This window comes from Chiloscyllium plagiosum, chromosome 14 (assembly GCF_004010195.1).
Source record: "Chiloscyllium plagiosum isolate BGI_BamShark_2017 chromosome 14, ASM401019v2, whole genome shotgun sequence".
Taxonomy (NCBI): domain Eukaryota; kingdom Metazoa; phylum Chordata; class Chondrichthyes; order Orectolobiformes; family Hemiscylliidae; genus Chiloscyllium; species Chiloscyllium plagiosum.
In genome coordinates this window covers 7,644,096-7,656,160 of record NC_057723.1, presented here as the reverse complement: position 1 = coordinate 7,656,160, position 12,065 = coordinate 7,644,096, and the positions used below count along the sequence as shown (strand labels likewise).

Genomic DNA, 12,065 nt, shown 5'->3' with positions numbered 1-12,065 from the left:
GGATGGGGGTGGAGTTGGGGTCGGGTGGGGGCTAGGGGCTCGCTCGAGGTGTGCTGCTGCTGAGTCTCCTGAAGGGGGAGCAGACTTCACAGAAAACTCCCAGCCCCAGAGGAAATCAATTAACCGAAAAATCAATCATCCAAACAAAATTGTACCTCGTTCGGATAATCAAGTTTCCTCTGTATTTTGGGTACAGATATAGACTTTGCCATCTTGCCCAAGCAGTCATTTATTGTAACATTTTTAAATTTCACATTTGGGCACACTTTCATGGCAGATGTGACTTGAAACTGAACCTTCTGGTCCAGAGATAGGGACTTGGTTGAGTCTTTGTAAGCCCGGGTGGTGCGTTTTGTTGAATTGGTTGGCATCAGGTGAGTGAGGAAGTATCGAGCACACCATAGGGTATAGGGTGTCTGATCCTGATACTTATACATGCAATTCCCAAACAGAATCAATGGATTTGGTCAAGAAAGAGAGGCTTACCCATGCTCCCACTTAGTCCAGGGACACGGGGAGTCAATTATTGACTTCCCACTTGACGTTCTGCCTCAACACTGTCCATTTCAAGACAAGGAGCAGGAAAGGGAAGACCATTCAGCCCCTTCAGCCTGTTTCTCCAGTCATGAAGACCATGGCTGACCGAACTTAGCCTTAATCACCAGTGTCCTGCTAACCTCCTTTAATCCTTGACTCTCTTACAAATCAAAAAAAGAACCTTCCAAACCAGCCTTCAATATATTCAATAACTCAGCCCTCAGTCTGCTTCAAACAGCAGGTAAACCCTCCTGTTCAACAGAAACTGCCTGCAGCAGCCCCCTCCACTGCATCACCAACAAGTCTCAGAATGGGATTTGAACTCACAATGTCTGGATTCAGAGACATTGAGCTAATTCTAGTGAAGTTCCAGGAGCTGGAGATGAGACAGAGGAGGTTAATTCACTAAACAGGAGAGGGAGCACCACCCTCTGTTAGCGGGATGTGGGTCAGTGGAGGATTGAAAGAGGATCTAAGTTCAGCAAGTGGAGGGACCTATTGCACAGGAGAAAGTGAGGGCTGCAGATGCTGGAGATCAGAGTAGATGAGTGGGGTGCTGAAAAAGCACAGTTGGTCAGGCAGCATCCGAGCAGCAGGAGAATCGACGTTTCAGTCATAAGCTTATGAAGGGCTTTTGCCTGAAACGTCGACTCTCCTGCTCCTCGGATGCTGCCTGACCAACTGTGCTTTTCCAGCACCCCACTCTTCTACAGGGATTGATAGCATGTTGTGCATATTAATCAAAACATACGGTCACCAGGTTAAATTGCATCTTCACAATGAAGCTAGCAGTAAACAAGAAACAAGTGCCTTCAGATCCCTGACTAATTAAAAGTGGTATGTTGCAAATGCGATAGTCTTTCTGCTGGATTTGGAGTCAAAAGGAGCTGGCTTCCCTATGATGGGGAACTTTGTTGGATCGGAGGTGGGGGGGGGGGGGGAAGAAGAGATGGAGACATTGCATTGTGCTTGTGTGGCACCTGGCCAGGGAGCTTTGTGTATAGCTGTTCAAGGGAAGGAGGTCAAGTCATTGTGTATTGAGGGAGAGAACCGAATAACAAAATGGAAGATTAATCTCTATCAAAGGCAGGCTGAGCTCGATGGAGAGAGATCGAAGGTGATTGAGAACAGGTCAATGATGAGACTAGACTAGAGTGGTGCTGGAAAAGCACAGCAGTTCAGGCAGCATCTGAGGAGCAGGAAAATCGATGTTTCAGGCAAAAGCCCTTCATCAGGATTTACCAATGATGAGACGAGGAGAGTCAAGAGTATTTGAGGGTTGGACAAGAATGGTTGAAGATGATCATTGACAGGTGAAGAGTGTCAGAGGATAAGACAAGGGCAGCAGGATGCAGGCCAATGCTGATCAGGGGGATAACTCTAAATTGACAGATGGTTGATCCAGGGTGATGGTGGCTGGCCTGAAGCTGACAGGAGGTTGAGCTAGGGTGATCGAGCGGGGGTTGTAGAGGATGGAGGGAAAGTGAAAGGCAATGACCTGCATCTCCAGGGATTCAACAATGCCAGGTGGAGAAGAGGTTAGAGACAAAAAAGCTGCAGATGCTGGAACCCAAGGTAGACAGGCAGGAGGCTGGAGGAACACAGCAAGCCAGGCAGCATCAGGAGGTGGAGAAGTCAACGTTTCGGGTGTAACCCTTCTTCAGGGTTTCATCTGAAATGTCGACTTTGTCATCTCCTGATGCTGCCTGGCTTGGTGTGTTCTTCCAGCCTCCTGCTTGTCTACCTCGGTAGGGAGAGGTGTCAGCAGCTCAAGTTCAGAGTGATCCTTTCAAACAATCAGAACGATGGAACCAAAATCAGGAGTTGCTGGAAAAGCTGAGCAGATCTGGCAGCATCTATAAGCAGGAATCAAAGTTTGGGCCTGCTTCAGAACTGGACCCGAAATGTTAACTGCGATTTCTCTTCACGGATGCTGCCAGACCTGCCGAGCTTTTCCAGCAACTTCTGTTTTTGTTTCTGATTTTTCAGTATTTGATATTCTTTCGGTTTTTACGTTGTGTCTGGGTTAGGAGCAGATTCCACATTAATGTGGTAGCCGGAACTTCAATTCCATGGGGTAATGGCTAGCAACTTTGGCCAGGCCTTCAACAATACATTGCTTAAAAATGTGTTGGTGGAAAAGCGCAGCAGGTCAGGCAGCATCAAAGGAGAAAGAGAATCGACGTTTCGGGCACGAGCCCTTCTTCAGGAATTCCTTGGATGCTGCCTGACCTGCTGCACTTTTCCAGCAACACATTTTTAAGCTCTGATCTCCAGCATCTACAGTCCTCACTTTCTCCTTTAACAATACATAGTCAATCATTTGATTGCATGGGGCAAGGTGAACCAAAACCTGGTGGAAACCCTGGTCATTTCCAGTCCCTCCATCAGGGGGTGCTCACCACTGCTATACACTTTCACCAATGAGTCCTGCCAGGCTGACACTGGGTGACTGTCAGCCAATGTGAATTGGTTTTGAGTGGTCATCATTTTGAATTTGCACATTTTTCACAATGAACAAAACAGCAAAGAGAGTCAAATCTCAACATGAAGATTTCTGAAAGTGTAAAATAAGTGATGATCGTCAGAACTCAACTGAAACAATCCTGGTGGAATACTCAATTCTAAGATTCTTGGAGATTGGCTGCACTGAATCATAGAGTCATACAGCATGGAAACTGACACTTCGGTCCAACCAGTCCATGCCGAAAATAATCCCAAACTAAGCTTGTCCCACTTGCCAGCTCCTGGTCCACATCCCTCTTAACCTTTCCCATCCATGCACTTATCCGAATGGCTTTTAAATATTGTCATTGTACCCACATCCACCACTTCCTCAGGAATCTTTAGTGTATCTTTATATCTTTGTTTTTACTGCCATACCACTGACACACATCCAGAAGCAGCCTGCAGATCCCTCTATACTCTCCGTGCACACCATTTAACTTATGCTTTGATACAGATCAGTAGCTAGATGGGACACGTTGAGTACATACATCACTGTCCATCTCTGGGTACCTCCGGCCTTTACTTTTCCCCAGGCACTTTGATTTATTGCCATCCAACAGCTGACACCAGAAGCCTTTCTTCAGATCAAATCTGAAATTCAAAGGATAATGAGCGTCACACATAGTCCTTATTTTCCCCACTCACAGTGAATGGAGATTGCTACTGACATTAACATTTAATGGCCTTCCCCAGTTTCCATGTTGACAGAGAGGCTTATGTTTTTATCTTGAATCGGGGCAGTCCTCGCGATCCAGACAGGGCTGGTAGGTAGAGTTCCACAATTTTGACCCAGCAACAGTTAAAACAAAAGGCGAAATGCTTTTAAGTCAGGATGGCGAGTGGCTTGGAGGGGAACTTGCAGAGAGCGGTGTTCCCACGTACCTACAACATGTACATGGCAGCAGCCACGGGATTGAAGAGTGCTGTTGAAGGGACTCTGGTGAATTGTTGCACACCATCTCGTAGCTAATACACACTGCTGCCTCTGTGCACAGGGAATGGAGGGAGTGAATGTTGAAGCTGGTGGATGTGGTATCAATCAGGTGGGCTGCTTTGTTCCCATCTGACATGCTCGCTATCCGTCGCAGATATCACAGCGTTAAAATGTTTTTCTTAATTCTTGTTTTGTTGAATTGTTCTGTGAAAATGTGACCTGTTTCCTCACAGCTGTTTCTGAAATCCACTATTCCCATGATCTAACCTTGGGAGCAGTACAATTCTCCAGTTCTATTAAGTATGAGATTGTGTTCCGGGTTAGCATCAAGACTGACCAAAAGGGGGTGGTATTGTTCAGTATATACATGATGATGTGAGAATTGGTTTGTAATCTATCACAGTTTGCACTGATAACGGATTTCCAACCTGGGAAAATCTCTTAAGGTGTTTCTCAAGGTCAGTGTGAGTAAGGTGTGACTTCCCTCCTTCAGGTCTGGCGTCAACAAACCCCCTCCTTAAAAACACCCCTTGACCCCAGGGAGACTGCTCCATCCACTTTTCTCTGTAAAGACCTTGAATGTTCTCCATTGCCACCAACTGGTTGAGGCTGTAGTCAGCTAGTTCCAGATTTTGTCTTATCAATCTGTTCAGAGAGATTATTGTCACACCTTTGAACCAGGGGGACTTGAATCCATGTCTCCTGACTCAGAGATAGGGACACTAATACTGAACAACAAGAGCCCTCATAGTTGATTCCCTTTACTTTTTCTCATATATCCATAAGTGCTCTTACACACAATTGAATGTTTATTTTCTCAACACCTGTGACTGTTTTTCCCTCCATCTATTAACCTTCTCCAGCAGCACACTTTTTGGCTCCATTTATTAACCTCACACCAGTAAATCCCCCCTGTTTTCCAACTGACTAATTTAGATTAGATTTGGATTAGATTAGATTAGATTAGATTAGGTTCCCTACAGTGTGGAAACAGGCCCTTCAGCCCAACAAATCCACACTGACCCTCCGAAAAGTAACCCCACCCAGACCTATTTCCCAACATTTACCCCTGACTAATGCACCTAACACTGTGGGCAATTTAGCATGGCCAATTCACCTGACCTGCACATCTTTGGACTGTGGGAGGAAACCAGAGCACCCGGAGGGAACACACACAGACACGGGGAGAACGTGCAAACTCCACACTGACAGTCGCCCAGGGCAGGAATCGAACCCATGTTGCTGGCGCTGTGAGGCAGCATTGCTAACCACTGAGCCACTGTGCCACCCATTTATATGCAAAGCCTATTAAGAAAAATGCAGACCATTAAAGATTGCAGGATCTTGTTCACAAGTTGAACAAATGACTCTTGAAGCTCCCCTCCTGAGAGGTGATTTCTTTGTTTGATTGTCATTGGAAGTGAATAGAACAAAGAGAATCCCAAACAGCATCCAGACATGGATTCGAACTGCGGATTGTCAGAATCAAGTCCCGGAGAAAACCTACCTTGAAGCAGCTGAGAGGCGGGGCGGAGTGGACTGCAGGCTTGGAGTGGATTGGGGACGGCCATTGGACTGGGGTCTGGAGTGGGTGGTCAGACTACGTTTGGAGGCCCCTGTTCAAAGCTACTGCATTGTAACCCTTATCTGTAATTCATTTATATGACCATAATGACTATCCTTTTAATTATGTCTTATTTCTATAAAGTAATGCAATTACTTGTCTTTTTTATTCCTCGTTTTGTATCTAAGATTTGTATCTAGGGACTTGAACCTAAGATGGCACCATAAGAGACGATATTGGAAAACATTTCACTGTACTCCTGTACTTGAGTACACGTAACAATACAGGGATATTCAATTCTATTCTGAAAGTCTGATAATGCTACCAACTGAGCTCTCCCTCTGTTGGTTCCATGCTTAACTATTGAATCCCAGTCAGTTGCACAGTGTAAGCAGCGTGTGTGTATCATGCTTTCCCCAAACCCTTCAACACTTTTAGTTTCTAGAAATCTATCCATTTCTTTCTTGGTTATAGTCATTGACTTGGCTCCCACACCTTTCTGTTATAGAGAATTCCACAGTTTCACTGCACTTTGACTGAAAAAAGATTTTCCTCATCTTAATCCAAAATGGGCCTACCATCTATTCTGAGGGTGTGAATGCTATCCTGGGCTCCCACCCAAGGTGCTCCCCCATCCCAGCCAGGGAAAATATCCTCCCTGCACTCGGGCTGATCACCCTGACAGAATTTTATACCTATCAATCAATTCACCCACTTCACAACCTTCCGCAACCCTTCTGGTAGGATGCCCCCTAGCTCCTCTCCACTGCACAGGGGAGTGGGGTTGGAAGGTGGGATGAATACTGAGGCCCGAGTGATTACTCTAGGCTGAGAACAGTTCAGACGTTACTCACATCAGCAACTTGTGATAATCAGCAATGTTTCGGAGACCAAGGAACTTCTGCACCTTTTCCATTGTTGCAGCGGGCTCTGTTCGGAGCAGATGTCCATCGAGAACAAGAATCTGAGGAGGAAGGGAGAATTGTGTGACTTGGAGAGCTCACCACCAAGCTGTGGAGGACGCCAGCACAAGGGACCTTAACGCTTTTTTGACCAAAGAAACCGAGAAGTCATGAGTGGCCAGTGGGGCAGTTGCGTGTGGAGTGCTATCCCATCTTGGGTGGGTTTTGCTCCTTCAGTAACCCAAAGATATCAGTGACACAGAGAAGGCTGTTTTAAGTAATTAACTGCAAAAGAAAGGGTGAATTTATCTCATGCACGCGTCACCCAGATTGCTGAAATGAATTGGAGAAATTTCTTTGTAAAACGAGCTGAAAAATAGTATTTTACACAAACAAAGCATAGTTCTTGCTGTGGCCTGTAGTAGTTTAGGAGTAACAATGTTATTTAGTGAACGTTATGGAGTCATTATAGTACAGAGGGAGTTTATTTGGGCCATTTTAAAAATATTCATTCGCAGGATGACAGCATTGCTAGCTGGACCAGTGTTTATTGTCCATCCTTAATTGTCCTGAGGGCAGTTGAGAGTCAATCACATGGCTGTGGGTCTGGAGTCACATGTAGGCCAGACGAGGTAAGGAAGGCACTTCCTTCTCTAAAGGACAATAGTGAACCAGATGGGTTCTTCCTGACAATGTTTTTGTGGTCATCGCAAGACCATTATTCTAAATTTTTATTGAATTCAAGTTCCACAATGGTGGGATTTGTAACGTTGCCGCCAGAACATTCGCTGAGTTTCTGGACTAATAGTCTAGTGATTATCCCTCGAAATCATGGCCTCCCATGGTAGGAACCCAGCGTGGCCACACCTCTCTGGAGAGCTTTCCAATCAGTCCCACCCTTCACTCCATCCTGTAACCCTGAAACATGATTTCCCCCAGGAGCCCATTCAAATTGCTTTTGACATCATTGTCCATCTCCACTTCACCCGCCCTCAAAGGCAATTGCCACTCACTGCGTAAAAAGGTTCTTCCTCTCAATACTCTCACGTCTTTGCCTAAAACTTTAAATCCGTCTCTCCAAAATTTTTTTCATTTGTTTATTTATTGTCACGTGTAGTTTGTTACAAAATACAGCCAGAAATGCTGCACAGTGTCACCACTCGCCAGCACAAAACACAAAAGTAAAACATAACATAGAATATAAAGGCAGAAACGTAAAAACTAAAAACTGTTCAAACTATAAAATAAAATGATAAAGTAAATGATTTTGTATCATCAGCTAATAGAAAATGCCTTTCTTTGTCTGCCTTTTCTGAGTATGTCATTATTGTGTATACTTTTATCCAGATAAATGCGAGGTGCTGCATTTTGGGAAAGCAAATCTTAGCAGGACTTATACACTTAATGGTAAGGTCCTAGGGAGTGTTGCTGAACAAAGAGACCTTGGAGTGCAGGTTCATAGCTCCTTGAAAGTGGAGTCGTAGGTAGACAGGATAGTGAAGGCGGCGTTTGGTATGCTTTCTTTTATTGGTCAGAGTTTTGAGCACAAGAGTTAGGAGGTTATGTTGCTGCTGTACAGGACACTGGTTAGGCCACTGTTGGAATAATACGTGCAATTCTGGTCTCCTTCCTATTGGAAAGATGTTGTGAAACTTGAAAGGATTCAGAAAAGATTTACCAAGGATGTTGCCAGAGTTGGAGGATTTGAGCTACAGGGAGAGGCTGAACAGGCTGGGGCTGTTTTCCCTGGAGCGTCGGAGGCTGAGGGGTGACCTTATAGAGGTTTACAAAATTATGAGGGGCATGGATAGGGTAAATAGGCAAAGTTTTTTCCCTGGGGTTGGGGAGTCCAGAACTAGAGGTCATTAGTTTAGGGTGAGAGGGGAAAGATATAAAAGAGACCTAAGGGGCAACATTTTCACACAGAGGGTGGTACGTGTATGGAATGAGCTGCCTGGGGAAGTAGTGGAGGCTGGTACAATTGCAAAATTTAAGAGGCATTTGGATGGGTATGGGCCGGGGTTTGGAGGGATATGGGCCGGGTGCTGGCAGGTGGGACTAGATTGGGTTGGGATATCTGGTCGGCATGGACGGGTTGGACCGAAGGGTCTGTTTCCATGCTGTACATCTCTATGACTCTATAACACACCTCAGAAACGCCTTTGCTCCAAGGACAACACACCAGCTTCTCTAACCTAGCAACCCCAAACTGACGATGGAAGCAGCCTCTCTTATTTATGGAAATATTCTGATAATTCTCCCTTACACCTTCTAAAAGCCCTCACTTCCTTCTTAAAGTGCAGTGACCTCAACTGGATGACAGAACTCTAGTTGTGGCTTGACCAGACGTTTACAAAGATTCTTAATCATCTTTTGGACTCAAACAGGTATCTCTGTTATCAATGGAAAATTAGAGGGTACACACTGCTTAATGCCTACAATTTATTATGTTTATTATTGAGGAACTGGATTCCAAGAGTAGAGGAAAATGGGTTTTTGGTTATAGCTCTTTATAGAATCCAGACAGTGTGGAAGCAGGTGTTTGGCTCATTAAGTCCACACCAACTCTCTGGAGAGCATCCCAGCCAATCCCTGTATTCATTCTGGCTAACCTGTCTACCCTGCACAGCAGGAGCAATTTAGCATGGCCAATCCACCTAAGCTGCACATCTTTGGACTATGGGAGGAAACCAGAGCATCCAGACAGGATCCACACAGACACAAGGAGAACGTGCAAACTCCACACAGAGAGTTGCCCGAGGGTGGAATTGAACCTGGGTCCCTGGTGTTGGGAGACAGCAGTGCTAACGACTTAGCCACCGGGCTACCCCAAAGTTGATGCTTTTTTAAAAAAAAGGCCAGAAAGTCATTTCTCATCAATGCAAAACAAGAATGCGTGTAAACTGAGCTAAATGATTCGATACACTAGCTGGTGAGATAATTTATGGAGTATTAACACCTCAGGTGTTAATGACCTACTGACTGAAACATCAGGAACCACAACCAAATTTCAGTTCTGAAGAAGGAAACAATTCATAATTGCAGAAGGGCAGTTTAATTTTGGCAATCTCATACATACAAACAAGAAGCTGGAAAAGACCATTCAGCCCCTCAAGCCTGTTCTGTTACTTATAAGTTCATTGCTAATTTCATTGTCCAATTTGTGATTATATCACAAATTCATGAGCCTACCTATCCCCGATTACCCTTCACTCCCCTCTTTTACAATAAACTATCCATCTCAGCCATAAAAATATTCAAGGATGTTGCTTCCATCACGTTTTTCAGGAAGAGACTCTCTATGAGTGAAAAAAAAAGTTGCCTCATCTCTTTTAAATGGATGAATCTTTACTTTTAAACAGTGACTCCAAATTTCGACTCTCTCACAAATGGAAACATCTTTTGTCAGCACCCTTCCAGGCCTTATATCCTTCAATCAAGTTTCTTCTTTACTTTCTAGACTCCAGTCTTTCCCAGTTCTGAAGAAGGGTGACTGGATCTGAAATGTTAGCTCTGATCTCTCTCCACAGATTTTGCCAGACCTGCTGAGTTTGTTCCCCGCAATTGCTGTTTTTGTTTCGGCTTTCCTGCAATTCTTTTTTTATTATTCAATATTTCTTTATAAGACAACTTATCCATTTTGGTATCAGGCTGGCAAATCTCTAAACTTATTCAAATGTAATATTATCCTTCCCTAAAATAATAGCCTAATTCTGTACACAGTACTCCAGATATGGTTTCACCAATGTTTCATATATATCTTAAGTTTACCGTCCCTACATTTGGTCTCAACTCCTGTCACAATACATGATAATTAATATCTATTAGCTTTCCTAATTACTTACTGTATCCCTATACTATCCTTTTGTGAATCATGCACTTGTACAGTTCAGTTTTGAATTTCTCATCATTTAAAAATGTACTTTTTTTTATACTTCCTACCATAATGGACAATTTTACATTTTTCTTCAGTATATTCTATTTTTGCCTTCTCACTAAACACATCTATAATCTTTTTGCAGCCCTTCACAACTTATGTTCCTACCTACTATTGTTTCATCAACAAATTGGCAACCATTCCTTCCAGTCCTTTATCAGAGCTGGAAAGAAGTCTTAAGCTGTTTTACCAAACCAAGTAGATGGGGTTGGAAAAAGCCCTGAGATTTTCATAGAATTTGGTGAGGAAAGGTCAGTGAGTTGGCCTGTATGTGCATCTCGAGGAGAGGAAGAAAGAATTACATCTGGCAAATGTGCATAAAATCACTGAAAGGAATCACTTGCAATTTCAATCAGTGTGTACAAAATTTTAAAGCCAAGAGGCTAGGACTGAGTGTCTATAAAGTACATTGCTGAGAAAAAGAGCATTCCTTTTTTTGTTGTTTATGATAAGATCGTTTTGTTTTAGTATGTACATAACTTTGTTTTATATGATAAATTTATGTTCTTTTGTTCAAACTATCTCAGCAACCCTTGTGTGAATGTGTTGACTAACTGATCACCACAATAACCACATGATAAAAGTAAAACATCTGGTCTATCAAGCCAAGTTTCACACTGGGATCTGGCTTGTTCAATATCACTATCCGCTGGGATCATAATAACAAGATGATGAAAAACTCCTTGAGATAACAGGAAGTGAGATTGGAGTCTAGAAGCTACTAACAGCATGTCAGAATGAACAGCCCAACCGCAGAACCAGGGGTGAAAATCATCTTCATAGAGGATTGCATAGCAGCAAATGCAATGAGCAGCTTATAATATTGCTCAGAAGGATCAGCCTGTGTCATTCTGGAAATGTTGGTAAATATAGCTTCAGAGTGTTTTTAATTGAACATCCTGTGTAATAGGGCTAATATGTTAGTTGAATTTAAAACTAAGTGTTGGACAGGCAGAGCACTCTGGAAGCATTGTGAAGAGAGAAACAATGTTAACATTTCAAGTCTGCTATGACTGTTCCTCAGACCCTGTTTCTCTCTCTCCACAGACATTGCCAGGTGAGTTTCTCTAGCACTCTGTTTTTATTTCCGATTCCCAGTGTCTGCAGTGTGTTGCTCCCATTAACTTGTTAGCTAGCTAACAAGCCTAACTCTAAAGTCATCTTCCGAATTAATATCAACCTCAATTTCAATTTGTCAGCTTATAACCAGCTGCTTAATGCTGAATTATTGCAGCTGTGATCAAATGGCACAGTAATGGGGTTAATAAACAATTGCCAATTCATAACCTGATTTTCTGCTTTTTTGGCAAGAAATCTTTAATTGATTCCGTAATTAGATTGTGTGTATCCCCATGAAAGTTAAGTGAAACAAATGCCTAATATAGTGAGAGCTGGCTGATGGAAGAGAGTCTGCAGGCCATATTTATGGCATCATTAACAGCGAGGCCAGGACCAGATGGTCCTTTGATAAGAGCTGAAGCGAGAGGTTAAGGATTTGCTGGTGGCCTTAATAAAGACTCATTGTCATCTTTACTAATCCCAGTGCTCTGAAAGCCCATTCTTTGAACCTAGTCTAATTTTGCGTTCTACCTGGACAGAAGAGGATCAAAAATATATTTACCTTTTTAACTTTCTGATCAGATAAGTAACAAATTGAGAAGGCTGTTCTAGATTAATACGGAA

General features: G+C 43.4%; 1 protein-coding gene across 6 annotated transcripts in view; it reads right to left on the bottom strand.

The window, feature by feature from the left end:
* ndst1b (N-deacetylase/N-sulfotransferase (heparan glucosaminyl) 1b) overlaps positions 1 to 12,065 on the bottom strand; it is a 258,623-nt gene that overhangs the window by 10,102 nt on the left and 236,456 nt on the right. For all 6 annotated transcript variants that reach the window (XM_043703098.1, XM_043703100.1, XM_043703099.1 and 3 more), the window contains 2 exons: positions 6,398 to 6,507; positions 3,534 to 3,636 (listed from right to left, as the gene is read on the bottom strand). In XM_043703098.1, the coding sequence (XP_043559033.1) occupies positions 3,534 to 3,636; positions 6,398 to 6,507 (213 nt within the window). The remainder of the gene's footprint in view (positions 1 to 3,533; positions 3,637 to 6,397; positions 6,508 to 12,065) is intronic.